At 39.2% G+C, this 26,328-nt stretch overlaps 2 protein-coding genes across 4 annotated transcripts in view; both read left to right on the top strand.

Annotated features, from left to right (window-relative positions):
• The first annotated feature begins 10,430 nt into the window (after nucleotides 1-10,430).
• LOC117315356 (sodium- and chloride-dependent GABA transporter 2-like) overlaps nucleotides 10,431-26,328 on the top strand; it is a 182,065-nt gene continuing 166,167 nt past the window's right edge. For all 3 annotated transcript variants that reach the window (XM_033869511.1, XM_033869512.1, XM_033869509.1), the window contains exon 1: nucleotides 10,431-10,553. The gene's annotated coding sequence lies outside the window, so the exon portion shown is untranslated. The remainder of the gene's footprint in view (nucleotides 10,554-26,328) is intronic.
• Nucleotides 18,039-20,225, top strand: LOC117315100 (dynein heavy chain-like). Its single transcript, XM_033869247.1, has one exon. It carries the CDS (start codon nucleotides 18,039-18,041, stop codon nucleotides 20,223-20,225), a length of 2,187 nt encoding a protein of 728 aa, XP_033725138.1.

Raw genomic sequence — 26,328 nt, 5'->3', positions numbered from 1 at the left:
AGGGGATAAACTTTACTATAGTTGTAGGGAAATCACATTTTTGACTATCATTTGTTTTATTTGTTTTGAAATTCATTCTAAATTTGTTAACATTGTCAGCATGGGATGACTGCTTAATGGTATGCACATATTGGCCCTGACTGATCCCTTAGACTGATGGGTCAGGCCAAAAAGTGTCAATCAAATTTACTGAAATATTTCAAAAATCAGGTGACCGTTAAGGCCCATGGGCCTCTTGTTGGGGTAAAAATAGTACCTAAGTACTTGTAAAAATTAACAATCTCAATTTGCTCTCCTTTGTAAAACCATTTCTCATTACATTTGACAATTCCACCTCTTCTGAATACAACAATCTTGGTCTTATCCAGGTTTTCTTTCATACCATACTTATCACAGAAAGAAGATACACAGTCAATTTGTTTTTGTAACCCAAGCACTGTATCTGCTAGGCTTGCAATATCATCAGCATATAATAAAGATGCAATGTTGTGAACATTTTCATTAACAAAAACACCTCTATACATCCATGATTGTCCATTGATTCAAGCAGTTCATTTAAGAACAACACAAAAAAAAGTAGCGGACTGATCATACAGCCTTGTCTTGTACCCACAGAGCAGTTGAAAAATTCAGATAACATGAGTTTGTCTACTTTCACACATGAATTTAACTGAGAGTACATAGATGATATAACAAGAAAAAATCTACCTTTGACATTATTTTTCAAAAGGACATATCTTAATAATGTATGCTGAATACTGTCAAAAGCTTTTGAAAAGTCAATAAAAATACAATATAATCTGCCTTTGCGCTTAGTGATGTACTTTTGTACCATAGCAAATAATGTAAAGATATTGTCAGTAGTACTATAGCCAGTTCTATATCCAATCTGATTTTCATAAAGTTTGTCATAAACTTCACACCAAAATCTCAATCTGTTATTCAATATCTTAGTAAAATATCTTTCCAATTACTGAAGATAAAGAAATACCCCTATAATTATTTGGATTATGTGTGTCACCCTTCTTATGCAATAGAGTGATTATAGCTTCAAACCAAGCTGCTGGAAATGATCCAGATCGAAGTATAGCATTGAATAACACAGAGAGATATATATGGTTTCAGGAGTGAATATGCATATTTCATATGCTCATTCATGATGCCATCAGTACCCGGAGCTTTACTATTTGGGAGGTGCCTAACTGCATCAAGAATCTCTTTGTCAGTGATAACCAAGTCAAGGATTTCATCCTCATCAACGGCTGTCACATCATGTGTACAAACAACATCAGAAGCATGACCACAAAAATCTTGGTCAACATGAAAATTTGCACTTGTAAATAAGTTTACGAAATGGTTCAGCCAATCATTTGGGGTAATATTACCTCTAACAGACATGCTGCTCTGTTTAAATTTCTTCACGTAAGACCATAAATCATTATTACATGTGACATTCCTTATGGATATAGTGTCATGAGTAGAAACAATAAATAGTTCACATTTACCTCTACAGACATGCTTAAATTTATTCCTAGCATTTTTATATGCTTTAAGGTCATCATCACTATTTGACAATCTAAACCTGTTTAAAAGAGCAAATTTCTGCCTTTTTAATGTCTCACACTCAACGTCCCACCACTTTGGTTGCACAGTACCAAATTCTACTTTCCTGCAAGCATCACCCATCATCATACCACATGATGAAGCACAGTCAGATATACAGTTAAAACTTCAACAAAGCTTTCAATGTTCAGTTGCTCAATGAGAGAATATATACATTTTCTCTTGACAATGTGACAAAGTATTTTCAAGTTTGCTTTTATATAAATCAAGTCTTTCTGGATTCCATTTAAGTCTTTTCCATACTGCAGTATGTGACTGGTCCTCATCAGTAACTATGTGTTCACCATCATAAGGTATAGAAATAGTACACTCTAATGGAAAGTGATCAGAACTGTCTTCACGTAATACATTAAATTGTGTTACATAAGAAAATAAATTTGACGAGACAAGTATATAGTCATTCACACTGTTGCCAAGATGGGACATAAAGGTATATTCTTCCATCATTATCATTACAATGTCCATTCAACATATGAATGCCCAGACACCTACACAGGGATAATAAAGAATATCCAAACTTGTTTACTTTTTCATTACGGGAGTTTCTCCTTATATTAAAATCATCATACTCATAGATTTCTGGGTCGACTTGCACATGCTGAATATCATCATCAATAACATAGTCTTGCTCGGTACCAACACGTGCATTAAAATCTCCTGCAACAAGTATACCATGTATGTTATCACAAGTATGTATTATGCTAGATATATGCTCATAAAGTGTTTCAATGCCATTACGATCCTGTTTATCTAAATAATATGATGATCTTTCAGGAGGAATATACACAAAACAAAAAATATAATTCACATTATTGGATGTCACTTTGAAATACACACCGTCATCAAATTCTGCATTAATACGCTTAAAAAAGCTACTTGCTGATTTTCTAACAAAAATATCTATACCACCAGCTCTCCGTCCACGCCCCTTATACTCTCTTACTAAAGCATAATGGTCATAACCCTGTAAAAGATCATCAAATTCTTGTCCACATACACAGAAAGTCTCATACAGGGCAATAACATCATACTTTTCAAGAAAAGCAATAAAAGATGGACTAATGTACATGTGCTTATGAAGACCATTTACATTCCATGAAAGAATATTTAATATGAGATTATTTACATTATACAGTTCATTTGATATATTTACATAGCTGTCACATGTACTGGAGCCTTGGCCACACCCCTATAACTACCGTCCAACCATTCTTGGACATCCTTTCCGTCTAAGGAGATCAAACAGCACTGATCTATGTCATAAGTGAAATAACGCTTTTCTACGCACAGCTTATCATATCTAATGAAACACAAATCAGGGTTCTGAGTATGTTCCTTTGCTCTCATCAGGTATGAATAAAGATTCTTCCTGATATTCCTGACTTCAGCACAAAAGTCTTCTTTAACTATGACAGTACACTTGCCAGCCTCGCTTTCTTTTCTAAGTTTACGAAAAGCATCAAGAACTGTTTGTTTATGCTTAACTCTGCCAAACTCCACACAAATCAGCCTCGAAGAACCATCATGCTTCCCTTTACCTAAACGCTGCACCTTATCAATCGCAATTACGTTGTCATCATAGGCCCCATCAATTTTCAATGTATTGTCTAAGTATTCATGTACATAAGTTTCAGTGTCTACCGGCTTTTCCCTTTCGGTCTCGGGAATACCAACAAAAAGCAAGTTACTACGTTTCACCTGATCCTCAAGTCTAGTTACTTTGCTCCTTAGCTGCTTATTTTCTTTAGTAAGAGTATCGATACGATTTGCCGCAGCACGCATATCTTCCATGCAATCATCAACTTTTTGCTGAAAATCCACCATATCTCGCCGGATGTTGACGAGGTTAAATTGCCCTCCATCGACTGAAGAGTTCTCATAATATCGCTAAGATTGGGATCGTCAGGCTTATCTCCCCTTTCATTGGTATTAGTAACGAAAGATAGTTTTGATTGTGACTGATCATGACTACAGCTACTTCTCGCACTGTCAGCTGTCTGACCCTTTCCCGGTCCAGGATTGCTCTCTATGTCCCCAGCGATAAGAATGCAAAACAATGACACGACCACAAATGTCATGAAAGGCAGGCCCTTCAAACCGATGCGTAGCCTTACCCAGTTGGCGCCATATTTAAGCCGGCACATACCAGACCTTCCACCACAAAACGATTCAATTCTGACTCTCCACTGACTCAATATATCACCCATTTTCCTCACTGGAAAGCTAATTCAATATCCACCCCTCGACTCATAAAATGTGATTACATTCTTTAGAAAAACCGAAGTTTTTAAGTTAAACTGTGCAGCACAGAAAGATCACCTCCATTCAGCTTGCCATTCGGAACACCCCAAGTCGTTAATCCTTTAAATTGCTACTAGTCATAAAGTTTTAAATGGATTTTAACCAGATTTGGTCAGGAACATCCTTGGGAGAAGAGGAACCGAGTTTGTATAAAAAAATTTCTCTGAACCCCCAGGGGCCTGAGGGGCTGGGCCAAATAGGGGAAATAGAGATTAGTCTTTAAATTGCTACTTGTCATAAAGTTTTAGATGGATTTTAACCAGATTTGGTGAGGAACATCCTTGGGGGAAGGGGAACAGAGTTTGTATACATTTTTACTCTAAACCCCCAGGGGCCTGAGGGGCGGGGCTAAATAGGGGAAATAGAGATTGGTAGTCTTTAAATTGCTACTAGTCATAAAGCTTTAAATGGATTTCAACCAGATTTGGTCAGGAACATCCTTGGGGGAAGGGGGAACAGAATTTGTATAAATTTTTACTCTGAACCCCCAGGGGCCTGAAGGGCGGGGCCAAATAAGGGAAATAGGAGTTAATCCTTCAAATCGCTACTATATTATATAGCTCACTTGCCAGAAGTGCAGCGTCTGTCCGGCGTCAATTTTTTTCTTTAAAACAACTTCATCTCAAAAACCAAGCTAAGTGGCTCAAGAGACCTGATATTGGTCATGTGATATGCTGTGGTGAAGGGCTACCAAGTTTGTTCAAATGAATGACCTTGACCTACATTCAAGGTCATAGGGGATAAAATATGTAAAATCTCCTAATGACCTCTTGATAATATAACCATGCAAGAAACCCAGACTTGACATTAGGCACCAGTGGTGGTAGTGTGCTGGGGTGAAGGGTTACCAATCCAAGTTTATTTTAATGAATTACTTTGACTATAGTACTTATATCCAGGGTCACAGGTTCAAATTAAAACCCATTAAACAAATTCTTCTGAAATTACATTACTTCTGAAAACCGGCCTTACCTGAGCGATCCTGACACGAGGTAAGGCCAGTCAACCGTGAAACAAAACATCTTCACATCCTTTCATATTAGTTGATGTGTAAAATATTCTGTATCAGCCCCGGCCCATCCACATGACGAAGCTTCACCGGATGTAACAAAATGTAGGTAGATCGTAAAGTTCAGTTGTACATGTACAAATACTGTTTAAAACTACAGTTATAGTCATTTACCTTTCTTATATAATCTGCAATATATATATTGATTAACTTTCGTAATATTCATATTATTCAGACAAACCAAATTGTCTCTGTACGTACTTGCTGGTTTGTAATCGGGTACATTCTAACAAGACATCGTCCGAACAATTATATCCAGGATATGACCAGTCATTTCGATCAACTTCTCCAAACCGAACCCTCTGTAAACCGAACAAAATATCCATGTCCCGTGCATGTTCGGTTTATAGAGGTTCCACTGTATAAGTGGCTACCAACCTATGGTGTTGATATTCAAATAATGTATTTCTAAGATCACAGAAGTAAATTAAAAGAAAAATCATTTAACAAAGTCTTAACCAAAAGATGAAGGTGTGCTCCATACGATATACTTATGTGTACTAACCTATATGTAATAATGTCATCAATTAATTAATCCTATAAACAGTATATCTGGAAATGAAATCCACAACAATCAACTATTAGTTACTTCTACTTTACAAAACAAAGTCGTGATACTTAACAAATAAATGTTTCATCTTAAACCCACTTCTTGGATTAATGCCAGGTGAGAAATACAGGCTCATTGGGTCTTTTCTTTTCTTTTTTCTAAAATATAGCATTTAAAGTAGACACTTCAATCTGTCCACACCAAGACTAAATCTGACAATGATAATATATATATATAATCTTTGCAGTGGCTCACAAGACAAAATTTGCTTGGAGACAAAGTTTAAATATTGTAGAAAGAGTAGTTTAATAGCCTTAGCTTGTGAATTATTCTCATGTATATAAGTTAGTTATGGAGAACAGCAATCTGAGTGTGCTGTACGTAAGATCACATTTACTCAGAGAGATTCCCAAGTTAGAAGGAAACATGCCAATTTATACAAATGGAAACATGTTTGTTTGAATTGCTTAGAACCCCTTGATACCAAAAATGTATGATCCAAGTCAATGATGGTAGATTCCATTTCAAGAAAATAGGTAGCAGAAATAGCAGGGAATGATTAGTGGTTAGACTTCAAACAGTTATTGATGTTGTACAGTGGTACATGTACTGCATCAGAGATTGCTGTATGTTGTAAAGTGGTACGTACATCAGGGATTGCTGTATGGTGTAAAGTGGTACATCAGAGATTGCTGTATGTTGTACAGTGGTACGTACATCAGAGATTGCTGTATGTTGTACAGTGGTACATCAGAGATTGCTGTATGTTGTACAGTGGTACGTACATCAGAGATTGCTGTATGTTGTACAGTGGTACGTACATCAGAGATTGCTGTATGTTGCACAGTGGTACGTACATCAGAGATTGCTGTATGTTGTACAGTGGTTTGACATCAAAGATTGCTGTATGTTGTACAGTGGTACATCAGAGATTGCTGTATGTTGTACAGTGGTACGTACATCAGAGATTGCTGTATGTTGTACAGTGGTACGTACATCAGGGATTGCTGTATGTTGTACAGTGGTACGTACATCAGAGATTGCTATATGTTGTACAGTGGTACATACATCAGAGATTGCTGTATGTTGTACAGTGGTACGTACATCAGAGATAGCTGTATGTTGTATAGTGGTACATCAGAGATTGCTGTATGTTGTACAGTGGTACGTACATCAAAGATTGCTGTATATTGTACAGTGGTATGTACATCAGAGATTGCTGTATGTTGTACAGCGGTACATCAGAGATTGCTGCATGTTGTAAAGACGTACATCAGAGATTGCTGTATGTTGTACAGTGGTACATACATCAGAAATTGCTGTATGTTGTACAGTGGTACGTACATCAGAGATTGCTGTATGTTGTAAAGTGGTACATCAAAGATTGCTGTATGTTGTACAGTGGTACATCAGAGATTGCTGTATGTTGTAAAAGTGGTACGTACATCAGAGATTGCTGTATGTTGTACAGTCGTACGTACATCAGAGATTGCTGTATGTTGTAAAGTGGTACGTACATCAGAGATTGCTGTATGTTGTACAGTCGTACGTACATCAGAGATTGCTGTATGTTGTACAGTGGTACGTACATCAAAGATTGCTGTATGTTGTAAAGTGGTACGTACATCAGAGATTGCTGTATGGTGTAAAGTGGTACGTACATCAGAGATTGCTGTATGTTGTACAGCGGTACATCAGAGATTGCTGCATGTTGTAAAGACGTACATCAGAGATTGCTGTATGTTGTACAGTGGTACATACATCAGAAATTGCTGTATGTTGTACAGTGGTACGTACATCAGAGATTGCTGTATGTTGTAAAGTGGTACATCAAAGATTGCTGTATGTTGTACAGTGGTACATCAGAGATTGCTGTATGTTGTAAAAGTGGTACGTACATCAGAGATTGCTGTATGTTGTACAGTCGTACGTACATCAGAGATTGCTGTATGTTGTAAAGTGGTACGTACATCAGAGATTGCTGTATGTTGTACAGTCGTACGTACATCAGAGATTGCTGTATGTTGTACAGTGGTACGTACATCAAAGATTGCTGTATGTTGTAAAGTGGTACGTACATCAGAGATTGCTGTATGGTGTAAAGTGGTACGTACATCAGAGATTGCTGTATGTTGTATAGTGGTACATCAGAGATTACTGTATGTTGTACAGTGGTACTGCCAAAGGGGGGGGGGGGGGGGGGGGGGGGGGGCCCAATAGGGGAAATAGAGGTAATTCATTTAAATCGCTACTAGTCATAAAGTTATGAATGGATTTGAACCCAATTTAGTCAGAAACATCCTTGGGGAAGGGGAACAGATTTTGCATAAATGGTGGCTCTGACCCCCGAGGGGCCAAAGGGGCTGGGCCCAACAGAGGAAATAGAGGTAATTCCTTTAAATCGCTACTAGTCATAAAGTTATAAATGGATTTGAACCCAATTTACTCAGAAACATCCTTGGGGGAAGGGGAATAGATTTTGCATAAATGGTGACTCTGAACCCTGAGGGGCCAAAGGGGCGGGGCCCAATAGGGGAAATAGAGGTAATTCATTTAAATCGCTACTAGTCATAAAGTTATGAATGGATTTGAACCCAATTTAGTCAGAAACATCCTTGGGGGAAGGGGAACAGATTTTGCATAAATGGTGGCTCTGACCCCCGAGGGGCCAAAGGGGCTGGGCCCAACAGAAGAAATAGAGGTAATTCCTTTAAATCGCTACTAGTCATAAAGTTATGGATGGATTTGAACCCAATTTACTCAGAAACATCCTTGGGGGAAGGGGAATAGATTTTGCATAAATGGTGACTCTGAACCCTGAGGGGCCAAAGGGGCGGGGCCCAATAGGGGAAATAGAGGCAATTCCTTTAAATCGCTACTAGTCATAAAGTTATGAATGGATTTGAACCCAATTTAGTCAGAAACATCCTTGGGGTAAGGGGAACAGATTTTGCATAAATGGTGGCTCTGACCCCCGAGGGGCCAAAGGGGCGGGGCCCAATAGGGGAAATAGAGGTAATTCCTTTAAATCGCTACTAGTCATAAAGTTATGAATGGATTTGAACCCAATTAAGTCAAAAACATCCTTGGGGGAAGGGGAACAGATTTTGCATAAATGGTGGCTCTGACCCCCGAGGGGCCAAAGGGGCGAGGCCCAATAGGGGAAATAGAGGTAATTCCTTTAAATCCCTACTTGTCATAAACATATGAATGGATTTGAACCCAATTTAGTCAGAAACATCCTTGGGGGAAGGGGAACAGATTTTGCATAAATGGTGGCTCTGACCCCAAAGGGCCAAAGGGGCGGGGCCCAATAGGGGAAATAGAGGTAATTCCTTAAAATCACTACTAGTCATAAAGTGATGAATGCATGTTCTAAAAACAATTCTTGAGGTTTTTCAGACCTTAGAGAGTCTGGACTTCATTAATCTTTAAAGCAGTTCGGATTCCCACACTATAACCATATATAGCATTGTTTGAGATTTACAAATAAAACAAATTGAATATGAACAATATTTTGACATTTGGTCTAATCCAACCAGGTGAGCGATACAGGCCCCATGGGCCTCTTGTTTTGCATTTTACCATTTTGTGAACTGAACTTTTTGCCACTTTAAAACTTGTAAGTCCACACCCTTCTTATTTGTTTTATACATCCGTTAGAGGTGTAGAAGTGATATTATGTGACGTACAATTTCAAAATGACATACTTATACAGTGCAACTTCCGAAAACCGAACCTTCTAAAAACCGAACACCTCTGAATACCGAACGAATTGTCATTGTACGGAATTGGTCCTTCTTTATTATAGTATTAAAAAACTTCCAAATACCGATCCCTCTGAATTCCGAACACCGGACTGATTTTGTGTCCGGTTCCTGTTAAAATATACCAAAAATTACTTCTGAAAACCGGCCTTACCTGGGCGATTATGACACGAGGTCAGGCCAGTCAACCGTGAAGCAACAACTGTGACGGGTATTGTGTGACGCCTTATTGTCTCGGGACCTACGTATGTGATTTGTACAGGTATCCAATATATACCCCAAGGGGGCATTATGACGGAAGGCCCTTTTTTAGGGTTGTTTCATAATTGTCGTATTGATTACAACTCGACAATTATGAAACAATGTCACACTTCATTGAAGCGCGTCGGTTCGTTTATCTTCTCAATGCAAGTAGAGCTAGAAGCCTGAGTTTCGCATTTAATTTAAATGAGGCCCAAAAGGGGTTGTTTTCGTAAAGAAGCCCGTGATGTTTTTTTAAGACAACAGCGATGTCGGAAATACGACCAGTATCATCTGATCAATTGTAATTGATATTGAAACAAAACATCTTCACACCCTTTAATATTATTTGATGTGTAAAATATTCTGTATTGGACTATTGGCCCCATCCACATGACGAGGCTTCACCGGATGTAACAAAATGTAGGCCGATCGTAAAGTGTAGTTGTACATGTGAAAATACTGTTTAAAACCATTGTTATAGCCATTTGCCTTTCTTATATATTCTGCAATCTATACATTGATTAACTTTCATAATATGCATATTATTCAGACAATCCAAATTGTCTAAGTATGTACGTGCCGTTTTGTAATCGGGTGCATTCTAATAAAACATCGTCCAACCAATTATATCCGGAATTTGACCGGTCATTTTTCGATCAACTTCTCCAAACCGAACCCTCTATAAACCGAACAAATAGTCATGTCCCATGCATGTTCGGTTTATAGAGGTTCCACTGTACATGCATAAAAAATAATGGATAGTGTGTGCATAGTGTGATTGCTGCTGCCTGTGAGCTTCGCAATCATTGATTGCACTTGTCATCTTTTAAGTTTTGAGTGCCAGATTTCACCACTGATTTTCATCTTTCAGGTTATGAGTGCCAGACATCACTGTTGATCTTCATCTTTAAGGTTGTGAGCGCTTAACATCGCTGCTGATCTTCATCTTTAAGGTTTTGAGCACCCAGTGTTGTAACTGCTGGATCTTCCTAACCTGCTGGTAAATATGTATTCTGATTTTTAGCTCACCTGGCCGAAGGGCAAGTGAGCTTATGCCGTGGCGCGGCTTCAGGCGTTCAGCCGTCGTCCATCCATCTGTCGTCTGTAGGGCGAACAACTTCTTCTCAAAAACCAAGAGGCTCAGAGGCCCAATATTAGGCATGTGGAATGCTGTGATGAAGGGCTTCCAAGTTTGTTCAAATGAGTTAAGTTGACCTTCTTCAAGGTCACAGGGGTCAAATAGGCTAAATTCTTCATATTGAATCTGTAGCATGATGAAGTGAAGGGCTATGGACTTTGTACAAATGAATTACCTTAACCTACATTCGAGGTCACAGGGGGTTGAATAGGCTAAAATCTTTAAGCGACTTCTCAATAACCAAAAGGCCCATGCAGTAACTTGATATTGGGTCTGTAGCATTCTGAGATAGTGCTACCAAGTTTATTTAAATGAATGACCTTGACTCACATTCAAGGTCACCAGGGGTCAAATAGACTAAAATCTTTCAGCGATTTCCAGGGATTTACCGGACGCAAATTCCTGCGTATATTACTCCCAAAAAACGTCATGGGACTCATATAAGATACCTCTGTGTCCCATGGGATGCACTTATTCATATTGGTTTCTTCCCTGATACAATGTCTTTGTTTGATCTATGCTATATTTATACCCCCGCAACAAAGTTAGGAGGGTATACTGGAATCAGGTTGTCCTTCCGTCCGTCCGTCCGGCTGTCTGTAGACACATTTTGTCCGGACAACTCCTCCTAAACCGATGGGCCAATTTCAATGAAACTTCACACAAATATAGAGGACCATGTGTAGATGTGCATGCCACTTTCTTTTTCTCACAATTATGGTTGCTATGGCAACTGGTCACTATAAACAGGTTTTCCGATTAGAACCATAACTTTAAGTTTTTCCGGACAACTCCTCCTAAACCGAAGGGCCGATTTCAATGAAACTTCACACAAATATTAAAGGTCATTTGTAGATGTGCATGCCACTTTCTTTTTCTCAAAATTATGGTTGCTATGGCAACTGGTCACTAAACAGGTTTCCCGATAAGAACCATAACTTTAAGTTTGTCCGGACAACTCCTCATAAACCGAAGGGCCGATTTCAATGAAACGTCACACAAATATAGAGGACCATGTGTAGATGTGCATCTCACTTTCTTTTTCTCAAAATTATGGTTGCTATGGCAACTTGTCACAATATTACTAGGTTATCTTAGTAAGCCTCTCATTAACAGTTCCAAACTATTGACTTTTGCAGATTGCGGGGGTATTTAGTCATCCTGGCGACAGTTCTAGTTGCATTTAACATTGACATATTGGAGCGATCTTGATAAATAAAATATACATCGACTGATTGGAAATACCTGTTTCTATTTATAGCAAAAAGTGCATTTCCATTTCAATAGGAGCTTATAGGGGGGTTGAGTATTGAATTGCTAACATAAACACAAACACACATGGATCTAGTACACTTGAACTCTGCACATCATTTGTGTTAGAAATTGAGGGCTCCGCTGTACCACAAGATACTGTACAATTTGAATGACAATGATCTTAGGAGTGATTAAAGTACAGAGTGAAAGTCTGAGAAATCAATCATGATAATTATTTTACAGAGACCTTCAAAAAACAATCTTTTTATTTTTTAGCTCACCTGCCCGAAGGGCAAGTGAGCTTATGCCGTGGTGCGGCGTCCGTTGTCCGTCCGGCGTCAACTTTTTCATTCAAACAACTTCTTCTCAATAACCAAAAGGCCCAGGGACTTGATATTGGGCATGTACCATGCTGGGGTGAAGGGCTACAAAGTTTGTTCAAATAAATGACCTTGACCTTCATTCAAGGTCACATGGGTCAAATAGGCTATAATCTTCAAACGACTTCTTCTCAATAACCAAGAGGCCCAGGGACTTGATATTGGGCCTGTAGGATGCTGGGGTGAAGGGCTACCAAGTTTGTTCAAATGAATGACCTTGACCTTCATTCAAGGTCACAGGAGTCAAAAAGGCTAAAATCTTTAAACAACTTTTTCTCAATAACAAAGAGACCAAGGGAGTTGATATTAGGTCTGTAGTATGCTGGGGTGAAGGGCTACCAAGTTTGTTCAAATGAATGTCCTTGACTTTCATTCAAGGTCACAGGAGTCAAAAGGCTAAAATCTTTAAACGACTTCTTTTCAATAACCAAGAGTCCCAGAGACCTAATGTTTGACCTGTGGCATGCTTTGGTGCAGGGCTCCCAAGTTTGTTCAAATGAATGACCTTGACCTTCATTCAAGGTCACATAGTTAAAGAATGCTAAAATCCTTAAACGACTTCTCAATAATAATGAGACCCAGGGCGGTGATATTGGGTCTGTAGTATGCTGGGGTGAAGGGCTACCAAGTTTGTTCAAATGAATAACGTTGACCTTCATTCAAGGTCACAGGGGTCAAAAAGGCTAAAATCTTTAAACGACTTCTTCTTAATAAAGAACAGTCCCAGAGACCTAATATTTGGACTGTAGCATGCTGGGGTGAAGGGCTACCAAGTTTTTTTCAAATGAATGACCCTGACTCACATTCAAGGTAACGTCGATCAAGTATGCTTAAATCTTTAAATGACTTTTAGTGAAAAGCCAAAGTGCAGAGAGACATTATATTGGTCATGTAGCATGCTTTCAAATAACTGCTGGATCCATGTATGAAAAGATCACTGCATTGCAGGTGAGCGATTTGGGCCCATTGGGCCCTTGTATACCACTTCCCTAAAGGATTTGTTATATAATTTTTATACCACTTCCCTAAAGGATTTGTTAGACAATTTATATACCACTTCCCTAAAGGATTTGTTAGATGAATCATGGTTTAATATACCACTTCTCTAAAGAGTTTGTTAGATGGTTTAATATACCACTTCTCTAAAGGGTTTGTTAGATAATTTATATACCACTTCCCTAAAGGATTTGTTAGATAATTTATATACCACTTCCCTAAAGGATTTGTTAGATGGTTTTATATACCACTTCCCTAAAGGATTTGTTAGATAATTTATATACCACTTCCCTAAAGGATTTATTAGATAATTTATATACCACTTCTCTAAAGGATTTGTTAGATAATTTATATACCACTTCCCTAAAGGATTTGTTAGATGTTTTTATATACCACTTCCCTAAAGGATTTGTTAGGTAATTTACATACCACTTCCCTAAAGGATTTGTTATATAATTTATATACCACTTCTCTAAAGGATTTGTTAGATAATTTATATACCACTTCCCTAAAGGATTTGTTAGATGTTTTTATATACCACTTCCCTAAAGGATTTGTTAGGTAATTTGCATACCACTTCCCTAAAGGATTTGTTATATAATTTATATACCACTTCCCTGAAGGATTTGTTAGATAATTTATATACCACTTCCCTAAAGGATTTGTTAGATAATTTATATACCACTTCTCTAAAGGATTTGTTAGATGGTTTTAAATACCACTTCCCTAAAGGATTTGTTAGATAATTTATATACCACTTCCCTAAAGGATTTGTTAGATGGTTTTACATACCACTTCCCTAAAGGATTTATTAGATAATTTATATACCACTTCTCTAAAGGATTTGTTAGATAATTTATATACCACTTCCCTAAAGGATTTGTTAGATAATTTATATACCACTTCTCTAAAGGATTTGTTAGATAATTTATATACCACTTCTCTAAAGGATTTGTAAGATAATTTATATACCACTTCCCTAAAGGATTTGTTAGATAATTTATATACCACTTCCTTAAAGGATTTGTTAGATAATTTATATACCACTTCCCTAAAGGATTTGTTAGATAATTTACATACCACTTCCCTAAAGGATTTGTTAGATAATTTATATACCACTTCTCTAAAAGATTTGTTAGATAATTTATATACCACTTCCCTAAAGGATTTGTTAGATGTTTTTATATACCACTTCCCTAAAGGATTTGTTAGGTAATTTACATACCACTTCCCTAAAGGATTTGTTATATAATTATATACCACTTCCCTGAAGGATTTGTTAGATAATTTATATACCACTTCCCTAAAGGATTTGTTAGATAATTTATATACCACTTCCCTAAAGGATTTGTTAGATGGTTTAATATACCACTTCTCTAAAGAGTTTGTTAGATGGTTTAATATACCACTTCTCTAAAGGGTTTGTTAGATAATTTATATACCACTTCCCTAAAGGATTTGTTAGATAATTTATATACCACTTCCCTAAAGGATTTGTTAGATGGTTTTATATACCACTTCCCTAAAGGATTTGTTCAATAATTTATATACCACTTCCCTGAAGGATTTATTAGATAATTTATATACCACTTCTCTAAAGGATTTGTTAGATAATTTATATACCACTTCCCTAAAGGATTTGTTAGATGTTTTTATATACCACTTCCCTAAAGGATTTGTTAGGTAATTTGCATACCACTTCCCTAAAGGATTTGTTATATAATTTATATACCACTTCCCTGAAGGATTTGTTAGATAATTTATATACCACTTCCCTAAAGGATTTGTTAGATAATTTACATACCACTTCCCTAAAGGATTTGTTAGATAATTTATATACCACTTCTCTAAAAGATTTGTTAGATAATTTATATACCACTTCCCTAAAGGATTTGTTAGATGTTTTTATATACCACTTCCCTAAAGGATTTGTTAGGTAATTTACATACCACTTCCCTAAAGGATTTGTTATATAATTTATATACCACTTCCCTGAAGGATTTGTTAGATAATTTATATACCACTTCCCTAAAGGATTTGTTAGATAATTTATTTACCACTTCTCTAAAGGATTTGTTAGATGGTTTTAAATACCACTTCCCTAAAGGATTTGTTAGATAATTTATATACCACTTCCCTAAAGGATTTGTTAGATGGTTTTATATACCACTTCCCTAAAGGATTTATTAGATAATTTATATACCACTTCTCTAAAGGATTTGTTAGATAATTTATATACCACTTCCCTAAAGGATTTGTTAGATAATTTATATACCACTTCTCTAAAGGATTTGTAAGATAATTTATATACCACTTCCCTAAAGGATTTGTTAGATAATTTATATACCACTTCCTTAAAGGATTTGTTAGATAATTTATATACCACTTCCCTAAAGGATTTGTTAGATAATTTACATACCACTTCCCTAAAGGATTTGTTAGATAATTTATATACCACTTCTCTAAAAGATTTGTTAGATAATTTATATACCACTTCCCTAAAGGATTTGTTAGATGTTTTTATATACCACTTCCCTAAAGGATTTGTTAGGTAATTTACATACCACTTCCCTAAAGGATTTGTTATATAATTTATATACCACTTCCCTGAAGGATTTGTTAGATAATTTATATACCACTTCCCTAAAGGATTTGTTAGATAATTTATATACCACTTCTCTAAAGGATTTGTTAGATGATTTTAAATACCACTTCCCTAAAGGATTTGTTAGATAATTTATATACCACTTCCCTAAAGGATTTGTTAGATGGTTTTATATACCACTTCCCTAAAGGATTTATTAGATAATTTATATACCACTTCTCTAAAGGATTTGTTAGATAATTTATATACCACTTCCCTAAAGGATTTGTTAGATAATTTATATACCACTTCTCTAAAGGATTTGTTAGATAATTTATATACCACTTCTCTAAAGGATTTGTAAGATAATTTATATACCACTTCCCTAAAGGATTTGTTAGATAATTTATATACCACTTCCTTAAAGGATTTGTTAGATAATTTATATACCGCTTCTCTAAAGGATTTGTTAGATAATTTACATACCACTTCCCTAAAGGATTTGTTAGATAATTTATATACCACTTCTCTAAAGGATTTGTTAGATAATTTATATACCACTTCCCCTAAAGGATTTGTTAGATAATTTATATACCACTTCCCTAAAGGATTTGTTAGATGGTTTTAAATACCACTTCTCTAAAGGATTTGTTAGATAATTTATATACCACTTCCCTAAAGGATTTGTTAGATAATTTATATACCACTTCCCTAAAGAATTTGTTAGATAATTTATATACCACTTTCCTAAAGGATTTGTTAGATGGTTTTATATACCACTTCTCTAAAGGATTTGTTAGATAATTTATATACCACTTTCCTAAAGGATTTGTTAGATGGTTTTATATACCACTTCTCTAAAGGATTTGTTAGATAATTTATATACCACTTATCTAAAGGATTTGTTAGATGATTTTATATACCATTTCCCTAAAGGATTTGTTAGATAATTTATATACCACTTCCCTAAAGGATTTGTTAGATAATTTATATACCACTTCCCTAAAGGATTTGTTAGATAATTTATATACCACTTCCCTAAAGGATTTGTTAGATAATTTATATACCACTTCCCTAAAGGATCATGGCATATCAAATTATTGAACATGTTTAAAAAATTCCATATTACATAGCCTCTTATGGTAGATCATCTATCAAGCTAATCATCTATCATCATCATTATAGAGGAGAGAGCTGGCTGTTATACAGCACTGTACACTGCTACATGCTATGACACCAGGTCTGCTGTGATAGTTCTCGCCTGTTAACTGCTGGAATGATAGCAGCTCAATTGTTTCCTCCTCCAGGTCTGTAATACAACTGTTCTCTGGGATTACAGCTGATCCTGTGTGGTGTTGTTATGGGTGGCTTGGGTGGAAGTATAGTACAATATCATGGTGGCATTGTAACAGCATCCTATTTTGGCATTCAGTGTGGCAACAGTGTATAGTGTTAGTGGCAGTATCAGCTGTGGCATTGTGTAAGTGATATTTCAGGAAAATTTAGATTGTATAATTGTAAAGCAACGGCTTCTACTCTGGCGGTGTTGTGTAAACTGTATTTTCTGGGATTCTACCATTGGCTCTGTCTAAACAGGTAAATACATCATTTATAATTTACAGGTAAATGATATCACAGGTAGGTGAGAGAAATGTATAAATTGTATTATATGCATGTTCTAGATATCTATACATTTTATTTTTTATGTTGAAAAAAATACTACATTTCCTTTTCTAAGCATTTTTTGATAAACATGTAGGTACCAGCAATGTGACTACATCTATCTGACAGAATGGAGGATACTTAATAGAAATAGTGTAAGCTAAATCTTGTGCTGAAGCTGAGGTCTACAGTCTGACTATAATGCAACACTAATACAGACACATAAAGGGTCCTGTGTTAGGTTTCATGAGTAGAGCAAGCTCAACCATATTACCTTGAAAAATCTATCAGGAGTGAATGTTATAGTTAGTCGACTGGAACTGCTTTGTCTATTTATTTGTTTTATGCATGACTATCAGACAAGGTTACTAAAGCCTGGTATGCCTAATTAGCATCATGTAGTATAAGTCACATACGTACTATACTAGAACAGTACCCTACTCCCCACATATAGTACCCTACTCCCCACAGATGGTACCCTACTCCCCACATATAGTACTCTACTCCCCACAGATGGTACCCTACTCCCAACAGATGGTACCCTACTCCCCACAGATGGTACCCTACTACCCACAGCTAGTACCCTACTCCCCACAGATGGTACCCTACTCCCCACATATAGTACCCTACTCCCCACAGATAGTACCCTACTCCCCACAGATGGTACCCTACTCCCCAGTGATGGTACCCTACTCCCCAATGATAGTACCCTACTCCCCACAGATGGTACCCTACTCCCCACAGATGGTACCCTACTCCCAACAGCTAGTACCCTACTCCCCAGTGATAGTACCCTACTCCCCAGTGATAGTACCCTACTCCCCACAGATGGTACCCTACTCCCCACATATAGTACCCTACTCCCCACAGATAGTACCCTACTCCCCACAGATGGTACCCTACTCCCCACAGATGGTACCCTACTCCCCACAGATAGTACCCTACTCCCCACAGATGGTACCCTACTCCCAACAGATGGTACCCTACTCCCCACAGATGGTACCCTACTCCCCAGTGATGGTACCCTACTCCCCACAGATGGTACCCTACTCCCCACAGATGGTACCCTACTCCCCACAGATAGTACCCTACTCCCCACAGATGGTACCCTACTCCCCAGTGATGGTACCCTACTCCCCAGTGATAGTACCCTACTCCCCACAGATAGTACCCTACTCCCCACAGATAGTACCCTACTCCCCACAGATGGTACCCTACTCCCCACAGATGGTACCATACTCCCCACATATGGTACCCTACTCCCCAGTGATGGTACCCTACTCCCCACAGATGGTACCCTACTCCCCACAGCTAGTTCCCGACTCCCCACAGATGGTATCCTACTCCCCACATATAGTACCCTACTCCCCACAGATGGTACCCTACTCCCCACAGATGGTACCCTACTCCCCACAGATGGTACCCTACTCCCAACAGCTAGTACCCTACTCCCCACATATGGTACCCTACTCCCAACAGATGGTACCCTACTCCCCACAGATGGTACCCTACTCCCAACAGCTAGTACCCTACTCCCCAGTGATAGTACCCTACTCCCCACATATAGTACCCTACTCCCCAGTGATGGTACCCTACTCCCCACAGATGGTACCCTACTCCCCAGTGATGGTACCCTACTCCCCACAGATGGTACCCTACTCCCCAGTGATGGTACCCTACTCCCCACAGATGGTACCCTACTCCCAACAGATGGTACCTTACTCCCCACAGATGGTACCCTACTCCCCAGTGATGGTACCCTACTACCCACAGCTAGTACCCTACTCCCCACAGATGGTACCCTACTCCCCACATATGGTACCCTACTCCCTACAGATGGTACCCTACTCCCCACAGATGGTACCCTACTCCCCACAGATGGTATCCTACTCCCCACAGATGCTACCCTACTCCCAACAGATGGTACCCTACTCCCCACAGATGGTACCCTACTCCCCAGTGATGGTACCCTACTACCCACAGCTAGTACCCTACTCCCCACAGATGGTACCCTACTCCCCACATATGGTACCCTACTCCCTACAGATGGTACCCTACTCCCCACAGATGGTACCCTACTCCCCACAGATGGTATCCTACTCCCCACAGATGCTACCCTACTCCCAACAGATGGTACCCTACTCCCCACATATGGTACCCTACTCCCCACAGCTAGTACCCTACTCCCCACATATGGTATCCTACTCCCCACAGATGGTACCATACTCCCCACAGATGGTACCCTTTTCCCCACAGATGGTACCCTACTCCCCACATATGGTACCCTACTCCCAACAGATGGTACCCTACTACCCACAGCTAGTACCCTACTCCCCACAGCTAGTACCCTACTCCCCACAGATGGTACCCTACTCCCCACAGATGGTACCGTACTCCCCACATATGGTACCCTACTCCCCACAGATGGTACCCTACTACCCACAGCTAGTACCCTACTCCCAACAGATGGTACCCTACTCCCCAGTGATGGTACCCTACTCCCCACAGATGGTACCCTACTCCCCACAGATAGTACCCTACTTCCCACATATGGTACCCTACTCCCCACATATGGTACCCTACTCCCCACTGGTAGAGGGTGGAACCATTACGCATGAAGTGTGTTGTATATACAGCCAGTGTGTGGAGCTCTGGTAGAGGGTGGAACCATTACACATGGAGTGTGTTGTATATACAGCCAGTTTTTGGAGCTCTAGAGGGTGGAACCATTACACATGGAGTGTGTTGTATATACAGCCAGTGTGTGGAGCTGTAGTGGAGGATGGAACCATTACACATGGAGTGTGTTGTATATACAGCCAGTGTGTGGAGCTCTAGTAGAGGGTGGAACCATTACACATGAAGTGTGTTGTATATACAGCCAGTGTGTGGAGCTCTGGTAGAGGGTGGAACCATTACACATGAAGTGTGTTGTATTTATACAGCCAGTGTGTGGAGCTCTAGTAGAGGGTGGAACCATTACACATGGAGTGTGTTGTATATACAGCCAGTGTGTGGAGCTCTAGAGGGTGGAACCATTACACATGTAGTGTGTTGTATATACAGCCAGTGTGTGGAGCTGTAGTGGAGGATGGAACCATTACACATGGAGTGTGTTGTATATACAGCCAGTGTGTGGAGCTCTAGTAGAGGATGGAACCATTACACATGAAGTGTGTTGTATATACAGCCAGTGTGTGGAGCTCTGGTAGAGGGTGGAACCATTACACATGGAGTGTGTTGTATATACAGCCAGTGTGTGGAGCTCTAGAGGGTGGAACCATTACACATGAAGTGTGTTGTATATACAGCCAGTGTGTGGAGCTCTAGTAGAGGGTGGAACCATTACACATGAAGTGTGTTGTATATACAGCCAGTGTGTGGAGCTCTAGTAGAGGGTGGAACCATTACACATGGAGTGTGTTGTATATACAGCCAGTGTGTGGAGCTCTGGTAGAGGGTGGAACCATTACACATGGATTGTGTTGTATATACAGCCAGTGTGTGGAGCTCTAGAGGGTGGAACCATTACACATGGAGTGGGTTGTAAATACAGCCAGTGTGTGGAGCTCTAGAGGGTGGAACCATTACACATGGAGTGTGTTGTATATACAGCCAGTGTGTGGAGCTCTAGAGGGTGGAACCATTACACATGGAGTGTGTTGTAAATACAGCCAGTGTGTGGAGCTGTAGTGGAGGATGGAGCCATTACACATGGAGTGTGTTGTATATACAGCCAGTGTGTGGAGCTCTAGAGGGTGGAACCATTACACATGAAGTGTGTTGTATATACAGCCAGTGTGTGGAGCTCTAGAGGGTGGAACCATTACACATGGAGTGTGTTGTATATACAGCCAGTGTGTGGAGCTGTAGTAGAGGGTGGAACCATTACACATGAAGTGTGTTGTATTTATACAGCCAGTGTGTGGAGCTCTAGTAGAGGGTGGAACCATTACACATGAAGTGTGTTGTATATACAGCCAGTGTGTGGAGCTCTAGTAGAGGGTGGAACCATTACACATGAAGTGTGTTGTATTTATACAGCCAGTGTGTGGAGCTGTAGTAGAGGGTGGAACCATTACACATGGAGTGTGTTGTATATACAGCCAGTGTGTGGAGCTGTAGTAGAGGGTGGAACCATTACACATGGAGTGTGTTGTATATACAGCCAGTGTGTGGAGCTCTAGTAGAGGGTGGAACCATTACACATGGAGTGTGTTGTATATACAGCCAGTGTGTGGAGCTCTGGTAGAGGGTGGAACCATTACACATGAAGTGTGTTGTATATACAGCCAGTGTGTGGAGCTCTAGAGGGTGGAACCATTACACATGAAGTGTGTTGTATTTATACAGCCAGTGTGCTGTAGTAGAGGGTGGAACCATTACACATGGAGTGTGTTGTATATACAGCCAGTGTGTGGAGCTCTAGTAGAGGGTGGAACCATTACACATGGAGTGTGTTGTATATACAGCCAGTGTGTGGAGCTCTAGTAGAGGGTGGAACCATTACACATGAAGTGTGTTGTATATACAGCCAATGTGTGGAGCTCTAGAGGGTGGAACCATTACACATGAAGTGTGTTGTATTTATACAGCCAGTGTGTGGAGCTGTAGTGGAGGATGGAACCATTACACATGAAGTGTGTTGTATATACAGCTAGTGTGTGGAGCTCTGGTAGAGGGTGGAACCATTACACATGAAGTGTGTTGTATATACAGCCAGTGTGTGGAGCTCTGGTAGAGGGTGGAACCATTACACATGATCCCCCCCCAAAACAAAAGAAGAAAACAATATATGTTACTGCAGTTTTTATACTGTCTTGGCATCTGACCAAAAATTTTAATTATCACTGCAGAAAGAACTCTTAACAATTGCCTGTGGAGTCAGAGCAAGTGTAGACATAAACGATTCACTGTCATTTTCCAGCCCGCTTTAACATTACACAGTTGGATATTCTTACACTGGAAAAAAACAGAACAACAATTTATGTAAATAACATTGTGAGATTATGATATGCAGGCAGAGTGACATTGATATGTTTAAAAGGTTTTCACACCATGAGTAGAGTTGAGAGTAGCATGGAAAGTGTCACAAACATATCACTATTATACCTCTACCCAGATAATATACATCCTGGCAGTGCGTTAAGGCTTCACATGCCCTGTTGGTCTGCACATCTTTCTGTTTTTGCATACCAACTTATAAAGGTATCATTCAGATTCCTTTAATTTAGACAAGGCCAACTACATGTATGTTTTTTCCTATGATACACGACATAAGTTAGTATTCAGCCAATTCTGTTACAAATTCCTAAAAATGGTGAATTTACATACTGTTTTTGAATTAATTAAAATATGGGATTGAATGGTGTTAAACAAAATTTGTAAGGTAAAAGGTCACTGTATGTTCCTAAAAAAACCCAGGAAAATCCCAGTGGTACATGGAGTAAATAGGGCCAAAAAGATTACTGTTTCCAAATATATAATTAAATCAATAATTGAAATCCCTAAAATATGTCTGCCTGTGCAGGTATGAAGATAGGTCAGGTCCGGATCAAACTCAGAACACAGAAACCCCTAATAACAATGTCATATGGTAGGGTATAGGACAACTAAAAGATCATATGGTGACAACTCAATGCATTTATTTTTATATATTTGATTCACAATTAATACTACAGAAAGTGTCTATAAATAACAATTTTGTTTCATCCTGTTTTCAACTAAGTATTTGCTACTCTATGATTTTGATGGTAGTTAGTGTTATTTGATTCTAGCTGGTTTTCAGTCCACTGTCTGTGGGACGTATGATATTTGAATCTCAGAAATATTTTTAATACCTATATGTAAAGCTGGACACATGAGGGATCCTACCTCAATCGCTGGTGTTCTATTCTACAGGGAAAGCTAATTTAAGTCTTGTTAACATAGCAACCTGAAATTAAGTCAAGTTTTTTCTTTATTTTTAGCCCACCATCATCAGATGGTGGGCTATTCAAATCGCCCTGCGTCCGTGGTCCGTGGTCCGTCCGTCCCTCCGTCCGTCCCTCCGTCCGTCCGTCCCTCCATCCGTCCGTCCCTCCGTCCGTAAACAATTCTTGTTATCGCTATTTCTCAGAAAGTACTGAAGGGATCTTTCTCAAATTTCATATGTAGGTTCCCCTTGGTGCCTAGTTATGCATATTGCGTTTTGAGACCAATCGGAAAACAACATGGCCGACAGGCAGCCATCTTGGATTTTGACAATTGAAGTTTGTTATCGCTATTTCTGAGAAAGTGCTGAAGGGATCTTTCTCAAATTTCATATGAAGGTTCCCCTTGGTGCCTAGTTATGCACATTGCGTTTTGAGACCAATCGGAAAACAACATGGCCGACAGGCAGCCATCTTGGATTTTGACAATTGAAGTTTGTTATCACTATTTCTGAGAAAGTACTGAAGGGATCTTTCTCAAATTTCATATGAAGGTCCCCTTGGTGCTTAGTTATGCATATTGCGTTTTGAGACCAATCCGAAAACAACATGGCCGACAAGCAGCCATCTTGGATTTTGACAATTGAAGTTTGTTATCGCTATTTCTGAGAAAGTACTGAAGGGATCTTTCTCAAATTTCATATGTAGGTTCCCCTTGGTGCCTAGTTATGCATATTGCGATTTGAGACCAATCGGAAAACAACATGGCCGACAGGCAGCCATCTTGGATTTTGACAATTGAAGATTGTTATCGCTATTTCTGAGAAAGTACTGAAGGGATCTTTCTCAAATTTCATATGAAGGTTCCCCTTGGTGCCTAGTTATGCATATTGCGTTTTGAGACCAATCCGAAAACAACATGGCCAACAGGCAGCCATCTTGGATTTTGACAATTGAAGTTTGTTATCGCTATTTCTGAGAAAGTGCTGAAGGGATCTTTCTCAAATTTCATATGTAGGTTCCCCTTGGTGCCTAGTTATGCATATTTCGTTTTGAGACCAATCCGAAAACAACATGGCCGACAGGCAGCCATCTTGGATTTTGACAATTGAAGTTTGTTATCACTATTTCTGAGAAAGTACTTCAGGGATCTTTCTCAAATTTCATATGTAGGTTCCCCTTGGTGCCTTGTTATGCATATTGCGATTTGAGACCAATCGGAAAACAACATGGCCGACAGGCAGCCATCTTGGATTTTGACAATTGAAGTTTGTTATCGCTATTTCTGAGAAAGTGCTGAAGGGATCTTTCTCAAATTTCATATGAAGGTTCCCCTTGGTGCCTAGTTATGCATATTGCGTTTTGAGACCAATCCGAAAACAACATGGCCGACAGGCAGCCATCTTGGATTTTGACAATTGAAGTTTGTTATCACTATTTCTGAGAAAGTATATAGGGGATCTTTCTGAAATTTCATATGTAATTTTCCCTTGGTGCCTAGTTATGCATATTGGTGTTGAGACCAATCAGATAACAACATGGCCGACAGGCAGCCATCTTGGATTTTGACAATTGAAGTTTGTTATCGCTATTTCTGAGAATGTACTGAATGGATCTTACTGAAATTTCATATGTAATTTTCCCTTGGTGCCTAGTTATGCATATTGCGTTTTGAGATCAATCAGAAAACAACATGGCCGACAGGCAGCCATCTTGGATTTTTAGCCCACCATCATCAGATGGTGGGCTATTCAAATCGCCCTGCGTCCGTGGTCCGTCCGTCCGTCCGTCCCTCCGTCCGTCCGTCCCTCCGTCCGTCCGTCCCTCCGTCCGTCCGTCCGTCCCTCCGTCCGTCCGTCCCTCCATCCGTCCGTCCCTCCGTCCGTAAACAATTCTTGTTATCGCTATTTCTCAGAAAGTACTGAAGGGATCTTTCTCAAATTTCATATGTAGGTTCCCCTTGGTGCCTAGTTATGCATATTGCGTTTTGAGACCAATCGGAAAACAACATGGCCGACAGGCAGCCATCTTGGATTTTGACAATTGAAGTTTGTTATCGCTATTTCTGAGAAAGTGCTGAAGGGATCTTTCTCAAATTTCATATGAAGGTTCCCCTTGGTGCCTAGTTATGCACATTGCGTTTTGAGACCAATCGGAAAACAACATGGCCGACAGGCAGCCATCTTGGATTTTGACAATTGAAGTTTGTTATCACTATTTCTGAGAAAGTACTGAAGGGATCTTTCTCAAATTTCATATGAAGGTTCCCCTTGGTGCTTAGTTATGCATATTGCGTTTTGAGACCAATCCGAAAACAACATGGCCGACAGGCAGCCATCTTGGATTTTGACAATTGAAGTTTGTTATCGCTATTTCTGAGAAAGTACTGAAGGGATCTTTCTCAAATTTCATATGTAGGTTCCCCTTGGTGCCTAGTTATGCATATTGCGATTTGAGACCAATCGGAAAACAACATGGCCGACAGGCAGCCATCTTGGATTTTGACAATAGAAGATTGTTATCGCTATTTCTGAGAAAGTACTGAAGGGATCTTTCTCAAATTTCATATGAAGGTTCCCCTTGGTGCCTAGTTATGCATATTGCGTTTTGAGACCAATCGGAAAACAACATGGCCAACAGGCAGCCATCTTGGATTTTGACAATTGAAGTTTGTTATCGCTATTTCTGAGAAAGTGCTGAAGGGATCTTTCTCAAATTTCATATGTAGGTTCCCCTTGGTGCCTAGTTATGCATATTTCGTTTTGAGACTAATCCGGTGCCTAATCCGAAAACAACATGGCCGACAGGCAGCCATCTTGGATTTTGACAATTGAAGTTTGTTATCACTA

This window comes from Pecten maximus, chromosome 17 (assembly GCF_902652985.1).
Source record: "Pecten maximus chromosome 17, xPecMax1.1, whole genome shotgun sequence".
Taxonomy (NCBI): domain Eukaryota; kingdom Metazoa; phylum Mollusca; class Bivalvia; order Pectinida; family Pectinidae; genus Pecten; species Pecten maximus.
This window is presented reverse-complemented; position numbering and strand designations above follow the sequence as displayed.